Source organism: Mytilus galloprovincialis, chromosome 3 (genome assembly GCF_965363235.1).
Source record: "Mytilus galloprovincialis chromosome 3, xbMytGall1.hap1.1, whole genome shotgun sequence".
Classification (NCBI taxonomy): domain Eukaryota; kingdom Metazoa; phylum Mollusca; class Bivalvia; order Mytilida; family Mytilidae; genus Mytilus; species Mytilus galloprovincialis.
In genome coordinates this window covers 31,324,605-31,340,920 of record NC_134840.1, presented here as the reverse complement: position 1 = coordinate 31,340,920, position 16,316 = coordinate 31,324,605, and the positions used below count along the sequence as shown (strand labels likewise).

At 32.0% G+C, this 16,316-nt stretch overlaps 1 protein-coding gene across 1 annotated transcript; it reads right to left on the bottom strand.

The window, feature by feature from the left end:
• Positions 1–250: 250 nt before the first annotated feature.
• Positions 251–16,002, bottom strand: LOC143067696 (1-deoxyxylulose-5-phosphate synthase YajO-like). Its single transcript, XM_076241166.1, has 8 exons — positions 15,818–16,002; positions 10,126–10,271; positions 7,518–7,668; positions 6,215–6,388; positions 4,864–4,961; positions 2,770–2,936; positions 1,604–1,743; positions 251–618 (listed from the first exon to the last, which is right to left on the bottom strand). The coding sequence occupies exons 1-8, from the start codon at positions 15,938–15,940 to the stop codon at positions 490–492; spliced, it is 1,128 nt and encodes a 375-aa protein (XP_076097281.1). The 5' UTR covers positions 15,941–16,002; the 3' UTR covers positions 251–489.
• Positions 16,003–16,316: the final 314 nt, after the last annotated feature.

The following is a 16,316-nucleotide window of genomic DNA, read 5'->3' as shown; positions in this document are numbered from 1 at the left end:
TTTTGGTTTCATTCAACAAATTAATTTACGACCTGCATGTACGTGTCGCTTAGAACATTGCCATGTACCCAATGATAAATGTAAATCATCTGTGATGCTTGCTCTATGGATTGATTGTAACATCTCAACGGGAAAATGTCTTGGCAGTCGTCCGGAAAAGGGGACGGGATTGTAGTAACGACATAAAGAACATATCCGCTATCATCTGTGAAACGTATATTCCATAACGGTAAACAAACTGGAAATGGCGTAAGAAAAGCGACATTATTTTATTAAAATGTACAAATTGTTTGTTTAACATGTTAAAGTATACACAGTCTTTTTATACAAAGGAAACTATGTTAATCAATGACTATAACATAAATCATATTCAATCATTTCTCGTCTTTCAAATATCTCACAAACATGAGGTTAGTCGTGGATACACACACGTAAATCAGCACGCAGCTAGAAACTACGATCACGTAAACCTTAAGAAACATCTCAGTTTTATAAGAGATTTGCGACGACTGGTTTTAGAATAAATTTGTTTACACGTGATGTATTTCCCAACCTCGACATTTCATATGGGTAACTGCTCGCACTTTCTGGTTTTGAAGCTTCATCTAATGTCTCCATCTGAAAACAGAAATTAATTTTCATGAGCCTTGAATTTACATTTTAAAATAAAATCTCACGATTTCAGTATTGATTGATATCATATGATTCAAATTCACTAGAACATTTTATATTACATAATCTATTTGAACACGATGCATCCAGTATCCGAACTTCACAAAATTAAAGTATTTTTTTGGGTTAATTTCGCCTGTACGCCTCCGTATTTATCCCTTTACCATCTCTTATATTATTCAAGTTTGTTATTGTTAATTTGCACAGTACTAGCGTATGAATAAAGAGAGGATATAAAATTAACAATTTTCACAAAAAATGTTTTACTTAATTATCTTGTTAGTATTGATGAACATACATGTCATGTTATGTTTATGCTGTCATATCTTTCAAATGGTTTCTGATAACTTTAAAGCATTACAACTACGTGTTTTTGTCCGGTTGTTTAAAAGTCACTTTGGGTGCTTTTATAGCTTGCTGTTCGGTGTGAGCCAATGCTTCCCGTGTTGAAGGTCGTACTTTGACCTATAATTGTTAACTTTTTTACAAGCTAGTTCTTCAAAGCATATACTGGTCTATACATGATACTAGTACTTATTACAAGTAATTGTCTCTGTGACATAAATATATGATATATGTATAAATAAGAAGATGTGGTATGAGTGCCAATGAGACAACTCTTCATCCAAGTAACAATGTGTACATACCAGTAATGCTTTGAAGAACTATAGACACCAGTATATGCTTAGAATTTGACCTAAAGCTGTTAACTTCTATGCCTATTGGTCTCTGGTGGGCAGTTGTCTTATTGGTAATCATGTCACATCTTCTTATTCTTATATTTGAACAACAAGCATGTACAGGCCAGTATATGTGTACAGCTGGGTGGGACTTTTGTTTATTATTCTGATTTCTAACTAACATACCATTATTTCTTTATTTTTATTTGGAACCTATAGTACCGACTTTGCATAAAAAAAATTAAACCTACATCTTCTTTAGAAATGCTCCAGCCAGTTCCTACAGACATATTTTCCTCTAACTGTTTAATTGATGTGGCACCGATTATTACAGATGATACGACGTCTTTCTGCAACAGCCATCGCAACGCTATCTGTGCCGCTGTTTTACCTGAATTAAGAAAATACAATAAATGATGTTTTGTTTTATTCTTCATTTTGTTTTTGTAGGAGTTCATATCTTGCCATTTTCAGATGGAAATCAAAATGGCATCATGATGTATCACCCGGTTGTCTCTTAAGGGCATACGATACAGTTTTGATCCCGTATTTACAGTTTGATGAAAATTTCCATATAGGCTATTTTTTAACTTATTAAATTAAATATGTAATAAAAAATATACTTTCATGTGCTACTTTTTTAATAAAATGAGGTAGAAATTTTTTATATTTGCTCAAAATTCGGATTTGTGGCCGTATTTTCGCTTTCGAAAGAAAGCCATAACTTTTTTGTTTTAAAAGATAAACACAAATTGTTTTTTGTTAAATAATTTGTAATTTCTGTATGTTATCAGTATTCTAAAAATTTATACATTTTTTTATTCAGAAATAACTCATATTTATTATATCAAATGTTCATGAATGTAGAAAAAAAACATCATTTTTTGCTGTATATTTATCAAATTTTAAAAAAATTGCACTATTTACGTTTTCATGAAAATTGGCACACATAATCTTCTCGCGTAATCAAACCAAATGGCATTTTAAAAAAGAGGGGTCCATGAACTCGTTTTCAAGTTAAATAAGTTTGAATGATAAAAATCAGCCGAAACTGCATCTTTTCCCGATAAGTCATAGTTTGACGTCGTGAAATTACAATTTACGTTAGCAACGTCATTACCTCCCCTGTAACCGTATCGTATGCCCTTAGATTGCTGGTTGTCTAGTGAGCATATATTACAGTATGTTTTCCTATATTTTATGACATTTTTAATATTTCCAATTTTGTTATATATTGAATTGTTTGATTGTAATGTTAATCGTAATTATGTAGCTCGAAACAAAAGAGTACTGAAAGCCAGATAGTCTTTTTTTATATGAAATCAATAAAAAAAAACCAATCAATAATACATTGCTTTATAAAGAATTAAACTAATTATAAATGGGAACAAAATAACAATAAGGTAAATGTGTTTACCGTTTGTCTTTGCTACTTTTTCTACAACTGCCATAATATCCCAGTAAGTGTCCTTAGCATATTTCGTCCAATAGGAAGCCTGGGAATTCTTTTCAAAATCATAACCTAAACGGCCACTCTTTGGGTCCATCTTTTCATCTCGTTTGTATTTTCCAGTGAGCATACCACTTTAAGACAAAATTAATATATTATTATGTGTTCCATGTTTGGAAACAAAACGTTTGTACGTATCTTTCCTTATTTTCATTCGCGCCTGGTTTTTTTTACTCTGCTTCCGATTTGAAGGTAAATGAATACCTGTGAAGCACAGGCACTTGTCTCAGAAAAAAATTCCTATATACCTTAATATAACATATAAAGGCATAAAGGGGAAAAAAATCTGAGACGAGTGCCTGTGCTGTGAAGCAACATTTTTCCGACGTAGTCGGTATAGTTTCGGTTTGTGCCCTTTGAACTTAAGGACGCTTAACTATGGCAACAGAATACGCATGCTCGAAAATCCTTTCTGTGATTGGACAAAATGCTGTCATGGTGGGTGATTTGGTTGTGTTTGAAAAAAACGTCTCGTTAATTATATCGTGATGGAAAGCTAGTGAAAAACTATAAATATTTGAACTAGATCTTACAAAGATTTATATTTAATTAAAATAATTGTTTCTCCAATAGCTCTTGCATCCATGACAGCTGTTTATTCGGGACAATTATATAATTTTTAATATAAACTTTGTTGTACGAACGTACATGACTTTTAGAACGCACCTACGCATGTGAGATTTCCGCGTGGTTTTGGTGAATGTAAACAGAAAGATACGAGGACCGAGAATACTGAAGATTTAATTAAAGAGGTCCTGCATCATTAAGTCATTGTGCTTCTGAAGGTTATCGAAATGATAGTTTTAAACATATACTCAAATTTAAATACGTCGGATATCTTTTTTAAACTGATAGTTGGGTCAACATTTTTAATTAATTCTACATAGGCGGTAATGGTAACGTTTTCCTCCGTTGCTCAGTCCATATCGTTTACTTGAACATGTATGATGGCTCATATCGAAGCTGATACATTTATACATGTCTGGTTAAATTTTCGGGGTGGCAAGTGAGATTACTTTTTTCGCAAATTGTTGGACCCCGGAAGATGGTGAAAAATGTCACTCTCCACATGAAATAATCCCAAAATTTTGATCATAAAACTCAATAAAAAAATTGTCCTTTCTAATAATTTATTTCAGGTCAAATCTACATATTTCTTTTCTCATCACATCAGCTCTATAAAACAGTTCTTATTGTTCATTTATGTCCATTTTTAAAATCACAGCATCCACAATTGTATGGCGGACTAATATTGTTTTTTAATTACATCATCTGAGTTCCTCATCGCTCCTCATCGCAAGGTCTATTAGGGATCCTGACCCAGTTCTTGTTATCTATGACGTTTATATAGTTGAATTAGGCGGTAATTTGAAATATATGGACTCCAACGAGACGTTTAGTAGTAAAATCTTAAAACTGGCGCGATTGATACAACATATACATGCAGATTAGAGCAGTCTATAAATGACTAAGTTCCCAAATTTTAAATAGAATGAAATTCAAAACAGTGTGGCTGTGGCCATTGATTGACACATTAAATTCATCCATTGACTGGGACAATTTAGGTGAACGTTTGTATGTAACGACCACTGATCATTATGTACTTTTTAAAGACACTTAAACTATGGGGTCACCAAAGGTACTCAACACCTTAATAAAGTAATTCGAAAAATTAATCAGAAATAACACGATGTTTTTTTATTTATATCAATTATATAAATCAAAACATAAAGGTTATTCCTGATTAATTTTTCGAATTATTTTATAATTAAAGGCGTTAAGAAACCTTTGGTGGCCCCACAGTTTAAATGTGTATCGTAGGTACGTCGTGAACAGTGGTCGTTACAGACAAACGTTCACGTAAATTGTCCCAGTCAATGGATGAATTTAATGTGTCAATCAAAGGCCACAGCCACACTGTTTTGAATTTCATTCTAAACACTTTTTTATATTTAACAAAAACTCACTATTTCATCAACATATAAATTAATATATAAATACCTTCTTAAAGGGCTCCATGGTAAAACACCAAGTCCTTCGTTCTTACAGACTTGGAATTCTTCCAATTCCGGATGTCGAACTAACAAGTTGTATTGTTGCTGAAAAAATACAAAAAAACAAAAATCAAACATGTTACAAAATTTTGCATGTAGTATGAATTTCATACTATTCTTGTAGACCAAATAAATTTCAGAGAAAAACATGCATCTTATAGTTTTTTTTTGGGGCGATTAACCTAATCTAAATAATATTTCTTACTCCTAATGTCATAGCAATTTGACAGCTGAAGTACATTCCCATCAAAGTCCTAAAATTCCCAGTTTCATTTATCTCGTCTTAATTGAGGTACACATCTACCCATCTCATAGAACTGATAGCAATAAGAGTTTAAGGCACATCTCGACCATTCACCCGATTGTGCGTGGAGAGGAGAAATAGTCATAAATTGTTTGATTGTAAATTTCTTGAGAAAAAAAAGTTTTGGAATGTAGATGATAAAAATGTGCCATTCAACCTCATCAGGCGCATGTTATAGACCTCATCAGGCTCATGTTATAAACCTCATCAGGCGCATGTTATAGAAAGACATTTTTTGTATTAAACAAAAAGGTAAAGCGGCTGGAAACCTTCAAAACAAAAAGACCTAAGCAAAACAATCAAACACATTTTCGTGTAAATTTTGTAAAACGGAGTTGCAACCTAACTTTTATTTCTGTCTTAAATGAGAGAATTCTTTTTGTCAAATTTTGTAACGAACTAGTTTTCATTTTGTATGGTTATGAATTTTGGAAATATGCGTACATTTGACGACGTAAATTGAAAACATGTATATCGTATGCGATTTTCAATTATTGCTTGTAGAGTACACTACCATTTTAAATTTCCTAGCTCAAACACAACATGAAGATAGATATAGGAAGATGTGGTACGAGTGCCAATGAGACAACTCTCCATCCAAGTAACAATTTATAAAAGAAAACCATTACAGGTCAAAGTACGGCCTTCAACATGGAGCTTTGGCTCACACCGAACAGCAAGCTATAAAGGGCCCCAAAAATTACTAGTGTAAAACCATTCAAACTGGAAAACCAACGGTCTAATCTATATAACAACGAAAAACGAGAAACACTTATGAACCACATAAACAGACGACAACATGAAGAGCCATGCAGGATTGTTTTTGTGTTTTAAATTTCTCGAGTATATTTTCAAGGTTTACATAAAATGTGACCGCATGTTATGTACAATCGCCTCCTTTAATACGTATCTTTGCGACTTGAAGCATACATCAAGTATTGAACAAACGTATTTGCTATGTTTGAAATATAATTGATATTTGCTATGTACATACCTGCATGCTTATAAAACCCGTCAATCCCATAAACTTGCTATAATCAACAACTTTCTGTGTTTGCCATCCCAGCAAATTTGAAACTCCAAGATATCGAATCTTTCCACACCTGACCAGATCATCAAGAGTCCTGAGTGTTTCTTCAATTGGTGTAGCATCGTCCCACATATGTGTCTACTCATTAAACCAATAGAGAGTAAAATGAGCAATTATATATGAACTTGAAATACAACATAAAAAACAAAGGACGCAGCTCTTGCATCGGAAGTTGGGGAAAAGAGGCCACCTGTACTTCGTCTCTGATTTTTTTAACCTATATACAGACAAGTGCCTGTGAGTGTGAGACTACGAGAATTTTAACCAGAATGTTTGAAATATATTTTTTTTAATTTTCATGTAATACTATTCTAGTAGCTGTACTTCACTCATAATCGATCACTACATTACGTTGAGAGGACAATGAACACTAGAGGCGCAGAATTATTCGATAATCATGTTGCAATATATTTGTGTTTAATTAAGGGGACTCGCGCACCTGCCCTTAATCCACACTGCATAGAGCCTAAGTGGAACTGCTGACTCACAACATGCAAACTACATTAAATAAATCATACCGTTCAAACAATCTACAAAATCACGTACAATGTTTTATATTGATACAGATAGTGTTCACTTAAGATTTATATAAAGGTCCTTTGAAAAATTTAATTCAACAATATTCTAATATCAAAAATGTTCGCTTTGCCAAAAACTAGTCTAATTCGTCTGAGACATTAATTCAACCTTTGGACGCGAAACGAATGAAACATGTAACGGATTCAGTCAAAATAAACATTTATTTACCATGAATAAGCCTTCAAAAGTTTATCTAGCTTAAGCACATATCTACTGTAAACAGACGCGCGATACTTGACGTTAGTTCAATATTGGGTATATTTTGAGATCCAGTTAAGTTGAGCTTTGATTGTGTTTGAGGTGGGACTGTCTACAATGTTTACAAATATATATATTTTTTTCAAAACATCAACAAATCCACAGAAATTGTTGACCTCATGCAGATTCAATAAATTCCATGTCTATTCTTAACATTAGCTCAAGTTTGCAACTTGAAGAAGAAAAAAGAGGTGTTTGGCAATATGTAATCATGTCTGATATCTAAAAGTTAAAAATGTTGCGTTGGCCAACACCAAAGAAGGAAAAGAAGAAAATGAAAAAAAGAAAAAAATCATATGCCAAACGCAAGTTATGGTATGCTTTATATGTGTTATGTGAATAAGTTAAGTTAACAATCAATGCCTTATACCTGATAAAGATCTATATAGTTTGTCTGCAAACGTTCAAGACTGTCTTCACAACATTTGATAATGTGTCGTCTACTGAGTCCCTGGTCGTTTGGCTCCGTCGACATAGAGAAACGACATTTCGTCGCCACAACAACATTGTCCCTGGACTTCCTTAAATAAAATGATAAAAACAATTTAGTATCAATTTCATGACATATTTGTATTACATTTTTTTTATCACTTGTCTTAAGATAATTGCTTCAGACTTTCAATGGTCGACTTAAAATCCTGCAGCAGAACATATTTGAATTCTGAAGTATTTTAAACTGTAAATCAAATAATTATTGCTATTAGCGAAATGCTATTTCAATTTTTCGATTCATATATGCTTGAAGCAAATAAAATCTTTAAAATATTTCTTTTGGACTAAATCGTTCCTAAAGTAGTTGTAAGGCTTCCGTCAATGCGATAGCAACCTTACGACACACACAAAAATGAAAATAAGAGAAGAATGTGTCTGAGGTCGCGATTGTCCCCGTTCACACTTTTCAATATTCCAAGATCGGAAAGGGGCATAATTCTAGAATAGTAAATGACTCACAACCGAATTTGAACTCTGTCTGCGTGTTGTTGTTCTTGGCCTTAGTCAAACTAATTAACGTTCAGAGTGCAGACACGAAATAAATTACTATTTTCGAAGTTATAAATGAGCATAACTCTAAAGAACCGTAAGTGAATCACTACCCGAATTCGAACTCTGTCTGCTTTTTATGGTTTTAGCATTGCGTAATAGTTTCATAAAATTTAAATGAGGAAAATTATAGGTTAGACAATACTTGGTCATGTTTTATGAAGATTTAAGCCCTCGGCGAACTTGGTCATGTTTTATGAAGATTTAAGCCCTCGGCGAACTTGGTCATGTTTTATGAAGATTTAAGCCCAAGGCGAAGCCGAGGCATGTTTTATGAAGATTTAAGCCCAAGGCGAAGCCGAGGGCTTAAATCTTCATAAAACATGACCAAGTATTGTCTGACCAATTTAGCACATGTTCACACTTTCGAGTGACCTTACAAAACTATCCTTTCCCATTGTAATATTCAAACCTAAATAAGAGTTCACTTTTTATAATGAACTAAATATAAAACATAGGTAATGATCATTTCAATGGATGAAATGAAATAGCACTGACATAGTTTGTGAAGGATAAATTGTTTTTCTTCTGCTTCAGGTAAAATATAATACCTATATATCTTTAGATTATTTTTATTTTAAAAAGCAACACAGTGTTATATAATCCCCTTTCTGAAATTTTTTTTATTTTATAAATATAAAACTCTCTGTATGAATATTTGAATTGAGATCATTCAACATTAAATGCTTACTTTTTATTGATAAATTTAAATGTATTGTGTTTCTCCGAAAACAATCCTTTGCTTTATATATCAGCAGTCTGGCATTGTGTTTTTTGAAAGAGAAAGAAAACAATTCCCTCAAATGTAAGGTATATGAATTAAAAAAAATATCATTTTATTTATCCTTTCCAATTATTTATTTTGTGTATTCTATATATGTGTACCATAAGAAAATGCATGAAATTCAAGATGTTTCTATTTTAATCTTTGCTCTTTCATCTTTAATCCCAAGGGAAATGCCATAGGGGATTGTACACTTCGTTAGTGCAGCTATTAAGAGTTCACTTTCATAATTAACTGACAATGAAAAGTCATTCATGTAAAGCATTTCATAGTGCATGGAAAACCATGTACTATGAAAATTAGTAGGCAAAAAACTGACTTTTCATTGGACGAGAAAGGGTGAGTATGTTCTAACTTAAGATAGAGTGTAAAAACGAACCCAATTTATAAAGGGGCAGTCTTCTAGAACCGTATTTGATTCACTACCCATATTCGAATTCTGTCAGTGAGTACTAGTCATGGTTTTAACAATGTGTGAGAGTTTTATCAAACTTGGCTGAGTAAAACTTAGTTAGAGTGCGGAAACGATTTTCAATTTCAATTTCAATTTTTTAAGTTATAATGGGGCATAATTCTGGAACAGTAAGTGATTCACTGCCAAAATTCTAAGTCTGTTTGCTGGGTATGGTAATCAGCTTTGTATATGAGTTTCATAAAATTTGGAAGAGCAAAAATTAAGTTAGATTGCGGAAACGAATACATATGCAATTTTCCAAGTTTTGGTTATAAAGGCGCATAACTCTAGAACCGAAAGTGACTCACTTCCCAAATTCGAACTCTGTCTGGGACGGACAGATAGATGGAAAGACGGATGGAAAGTCAAGGGTTACACTTAATGCCCCATTTACCTACTGTGCATAAAAGCACCAAAATGTCAGCATATAGTCAACATTCTACAATATATGTTAAACTTTAAATTGTTTATATCTAAGATACTACCAAATGTCCTTAGTCGCCATTTTATATAAAGTTTTGTTTCGAGTCTTGTTGCCGATCAATAATGTATGTGATATAGGACAATGTTGTTTTGTCTGAGAGTAAGTTCATTTGTTTATTATTGTGTAATTATGTTATTTTAAAACGAGAACATAAATAACTGAACCATGGTACACGATACTTTTCATAACGACATAATAAGTATGCCATTCTTTACTTTTTAAGCCATGTTCCTACAATGTGTTCCGATTGTCCCCTACAGTAAATATTTGCTGTGTCGATGAAGTTACCACCAAGGTCCACAAAACGGTCCATTATACCATGAGCCTTTTCTTCGTCTGCCTGTGTTGGGCATGAAAAAATCTAAAACATACAAATATACATGCTTGAACGCCACTGCAGATCAAAATGGACATTTTTCTGCGAGAATGATTCGCTGCGAAATACAGTTACTAAGATCATGCATATAGTAAGTCTTTTATGCATTTGTTCACATTAAATCGTGAAACACTGCTTAATCTTAGAACTTTTTGCTTCCTAAAATAAAAACTAGAGGCTCTAAAGAGCCTGTGTCGCTCACCTTGGTGTATGTGAATATTAAACAGACACATGACAAAATTGTGTTTTGGTGATGGTGATGTGTTTGTAGATCTTACTTTACTAAACATTCTTGCTGCTTACAATTATCTCTATCTTTAATGAACTTGGCCCAGTAGTTTCAGTGAAAATTCAAGTGAAAATTTACAAATTTTATGAAAATTGTTAAAAATTGACTATAAAGGGCAATAAAATTGTGTTTTGGTGATGGTGATGTGTTTGTAGATCTTACTTTATTAAACATTCTTGCTGCTTACAATTATCTCTATCTTTAATGAACTTGGCCCAGTAGTTTCAGTGAAAATTTACAAATTTTATGAAAATTGTAAAAAATTGACTATAAAGGGCAATAACTCCTAAGGGGGTCAATTGACCATTTTGGTCACGTTAACTTATTTTTAGGTCTTACTTTGCTGTACATTATTGCTGTTTACAGTTTATTCTTAACTATAATAATATTCAAAATAATAACAAAAAAACGGCCAAATTTCCTTAAAATTACCAATTCAGGGGCAGCAACTTAACAATCAATTATCTGATTCATCTTAAAATTTAAGTGCAGACAGATCTTCACCTAATAAACAATTTCATTTCCTATCAAATTTGCTCTAAATGCTTTGGTTTTTGAGTTATAAGCCAAAAACTGCATTTTACCCCTATGTTCTATTTTTAGTCATGGCGGCCATCTTGGTTGGTTGGCCGGGTCACGCCACACATTTTCTAAACTAGATACCTTAATGATGATTGTGGCCAAGTTTGGTTAAATTTGGCCCAGTAGTTTCAGAGGAGAAGAATTTTGTAAAAGTTAACGACGACGGACGACGACGACGGACGACGCATATCCAACTAAGTTAGACATCACGTGACTTTTGTGACGTATAATGGCCGCCATTTTGTATTATATTTCCCGATATAAAATGCATATATGCTTCAATAAAGTTTAATTTTCTCATAAACCTGATCCGTTTTCTTACTTTTGCAAATCAATCCTTGATATTCAAACATATTTCTATCAAACAATGTTGGTCCTAACAGTTTAATTTTTGATTAAATTCGGTCAAATCGGGATCGTAAAACATTCACTTTTTCTCGTCATTTCTCCGTTGACTCAATGCTAAATTACCGATACCCATGTCTACTTTTACATCAAATAAAGAAATTCTGTAAATAAAACACAAACTTTGCAAATCGATTAAGTATATTCAAACATATAGCTGGCGAGGAATACTACTTAAAGCAGTTTAATTTCAGGGCAAATTCGGTCAAACATCGATTTAAAAAAGGGAATTTTCCGAGATTTTTCAAAATGGCGGCTGATGTATCATATGGGAATGTTGCATCAAATCAATGATTTCTATAGTAAGACTTCTAGATTATATTTAATTTTTCATAAAGAATCTCTGATGTTTCTGTTATTTTCCTTTAGTGATATTTCGATATCATTGATTTCAAAATTTCTAAATAAAAAAAAAATTATTTTTTAAGTGTGACACGGGAACATTTATTTTGATAGATATTCATCCAGGAGATACTGTTACCAGAAAATAGTTTACAATATCAATAATAAAAAAAATTCTCTTCTTTTTTTAAAGGTGTTTTTCAAGTTTTCTGTATGTTTTATCTTACTTTAGAAATATATTTATACATTCCTTTTAGAACCAAAAAAAATGTTTTTATCCTAAGAGAAAAAAAATCAATGTCCAATTATAATAGATAAATATTCTATACCTTTAAAATTTCATTCCTTGACCGAACAGGTGAAATCTAACTAGGGTTATAATGTTACATCATAATATATTGTCAGGTAGACGTGCAACCCAAAAGCAACCAGGTGACATTTAACATCCTGTCAGTGTGTATATGTTACAGTGAATTTGTATAATCAGGGATTATGTAGAATCCCTGATTTTTCAGGGAATATGTAGAATCACTAAAATCATTAGTAATTATATATAATCCCTGGAAATGACCAGTGATTTTACATAATCACTGAACATTTTAATAATTATTCTACAAATTCCCTAATATGATTTCAGGGATTATGAATAATTTAATGATCCTTTGTTTGATAAAATAGACAAATTATATTTTTTTCTTTCATTAATTCCTTGCCAGATGAAATAATTTTGCTTTTAAACACAGAGGATGGTCTAAAAGATATAACCAACACCTGGTTTCAAGATAAAGTTGAAGACTTCAAAATTAATAAGACTAACATTCCCTTTATAGCAATAGCTTTACATGTATTGTTTATAATTTATTAAAAGCCAGCGTCAAATGAATATTCAGGTAAACAAGAAGATGTGGTGTTATTGCCAATGAGACAACTGTCAACAAGAGACCAAAATGACACAGAAATTAACATCTATAGGTCACCGTACGGCCTTCAACAATGAGCAAAGCCCATACCGCACAGTCAGCTATAAAAGGCCCCGAAATGACAATGTAGAACAATTCAAACGAGAGAAAACTAACGGCCTTATTTATGATCTATTTTTAAATCCACAGATCATGTTATTTGTGATACATGTAAAGCAAATGGTGAAGAACATTATAGAACATCTGTTTTGTGTGGGTTTTTTTTGTTAAACAAGACATTCAAACTGTGAGAACTTAGGCATCTAAATATAGAAAAAAACAGGCAGAACTTAGGAATGACACAGAGAAACAAATTTTAGAGGAAGCTTGCATTTGGTGTAATATTCTCATAGCAATTCCACATGGTAAAAAAGGAAAGGGAAACCCGAAAAACATAATGACAATTGTTTAAAAAAAAGTCTGAAAAAGGATATCGCCTGACTACAAAACATGGTATCTTTCTTGCTTGAACCGGTTCAAGGTTGCAAATTCCCATCTTTTGTTGGGGGGTACCTTCAGATGTTTTACTGAACATTTATTTCACTTCTGATTCTGTATGTGCAGGAAAAGGTTTTCTGAAATGTGGATATTGTGGTAATAATTAACAGATGTGAAGCATATTATTTTGATATATTATGTTTCACATTTTCATGTAGTGTGCCTAACATTTGAAAAAAATTGGGTTATCATTTTGATATATTGTGCTTAACATTTTACAATTTATGTTACTTTAAAATGATGTTTTTATGTGATTTTATAGAATAAATAATTTCAATTTTATTCATTTTCTTTATAAATAAAAATAATTCTTCATTTCAGTTATTATGTAGAATCCCTGACGTTTTTTCTAGTGATTATACATAATCCCTGAAAATTTTAGTGATTATATATAATCCCTAAACTAGCCAGCGATTCTACATAATCCCTGAGAATTTCAGGGATTCTACATAATCACTGATTATACAAATTCACTGTAACATATACATGTATTACCAGAGTTTAAATTTTGTGATATAAAAAAGTTTTCATAAAAGTACAAATAAATATCTTCTCCTTCCCGTGTCAAATCAGAAGAAGTATGTTTCATAATAAACTTTAGGAAAATATGAATATTATGAAAATTTCTTTAAAAACTATTTTTTGCTTAAAAGGCATTCAAATATTTATATGTTTCTATAATTATTTCAAAGAAATATTCTGATTCAAATTTTAATTTAAATGAATTTCGATCATTGAATATGAATTTATTGTTATTTATTTTTTAATTCCATATTTAAAGCTGAATCCAGACAATGAATCGATATTAAGTTTAAATTGTTTAAAAAAAAGAGAGTTTTTTGTATACATTCCAACAGAGACGTATATTAATACGATTGGTCTGGTTTTAACAATTGTATACCCGATAATATCTATCGACAGAGTTATCGGTCCTGAATAGGACTGATCGATATAGTTGGGTATGGACGATGACGACGGACGCCGGACGCCAAGTGATGGGAAAAGCTCACTTGGCCCTTTGGGCCAGGTGAGCTAAAAATCTACCTTTCGTACGAGTTTTGTCAACTTAAGGGGGTTCGCGGGTCTAAATCATTTATATAGGATTTGTCTATATTTTTCTATAAATAAACTTCATCTTATAGTTAATAGAAAAATAAAATAAAAAAGTGGGGTCACCGTTCATTTGCGCTCACAATCTGCCGTCGAAAGAAGCATACATTTTTGTAAAGGTGGGTTTTTTCTGTTGAAGTAATAGGAGAAATAAAGGTAATATCGAAATAAAAAAAGAAATTTATTACAGAAATCGCTCAAATTTTACAATAATTTAGTTTAAGTACAGTTTATATGGAAATTATATTAAAAAATATAGGTCACCGATGAGTTTAAAAAGAAATTTCAATTTTAAAGCCAAAAAATGGCATTTTTCCACCAAAGGGAGATAATTTGGAACCTTTTCAATGATCTATACATTTTAAAAGTCATCTGGGGCCAACACGAAGTGATTGTGTTGAATGATTTTTGTACCATATGATAAAGTAACAATTACAAAAGGTAACAAATTAAATTTGTAATGCAAAACAAATGTTTATTTTTTTTCTGAAATTTTTATACCCTCGAGCCTCCTTAATAATAATATCAAGAAAATCAAGAAATGACAGAAGCTCATAGACCTAACAAATATTCGACAAAGAAACTACAAAATCTCAAACAAATCGTAAATGTGTTAAAGTACATGTGTCTGTGCTTAGTATTTTTCAAATAAATGGAATCGTCTTGAAAGGTATAACATAATTGCTGTCGAACATCAAGCAAACAACAAGTAATTTTTCTAATACCAGCAGATATAACAAAATATCAATAAATAAAGGTTTGACATATAGATGCTGTGACTTGAAAATAAATTTGGGTATCGAAATAAGATATATGGCACTTGAACTTTCCTCGTCCGACCTATACTAAAATTTGGACTGTCAGGATGTATAAATACCATGCAGATCAGATCGGTTCCGGTGAATCGTGCATGGAGAGCGTTTTGTTTTTTTATTCTTTACTGATCGCTTACGATTTAAAACTTATTTTTAAAAAAAAATCCTTGGTTCTACAAATGACACATCCGAACTGGCCTTAAAAATGGTGAAATGTGACGATCTGAACAAAAATTGCATTTGCTATAGCTTTCAAATATAGTGTTAATAAATCCCATTAGAATCCTATATCGTGCTCTATGTACACAAATAGATATATGAGTTCCAATGAGACAATTCTTCAACTTTCGTCAGTTGACATGGTTTCCTCCCTTTTGAACCCATGGTCTTTAAAAATACGTTTTATATTATGCATATATATGGTTTTTAATAACATCAGGTGTACCCTCATTACATGGCAAGGTCATTTTTGCATACTGCTTTGTTGTCATTGATCAGAACCAAATTCATTTATATATTTAAAATACATACCGCCATAGGACTTTCTTCCAACTTGCCAAAAGTCATTGCACCAAGACATATGTTTGATACTTTTAGTCCAGATTTTCCCAGATGCGTATATTCCACCTTGCATTGTTCTTTTTCGGACTCCATCTCAACAGAAAATGTGAATTTGCTTTTAACGGGTTTATAAATTAGAACAGCAAAATAGTAGGCCAGACTATTTATAACTTATCAGACGTTTAAACTTGAAATAATAGGTAAAATGTACAGTCATCCGAAGTGACATAGATTTACTACTTATATATATCATCAAGGAATCATATTATGTTGGACCCAGTATCTAAAGAATATTAGGTTATATTACAATCTACATAAGTTTGAAAAAATATAGGTTGGCTTGTAGATGTTGTTTGGGCTCTTGCTAGTTAACTATTGTTGCCTCTATGTACAGGTGTAGACTGTAGTAACATAAACTTATGTGTCATACTTGTATTGAAATTGAGTTTTAATTTCCAACAGTTGACTG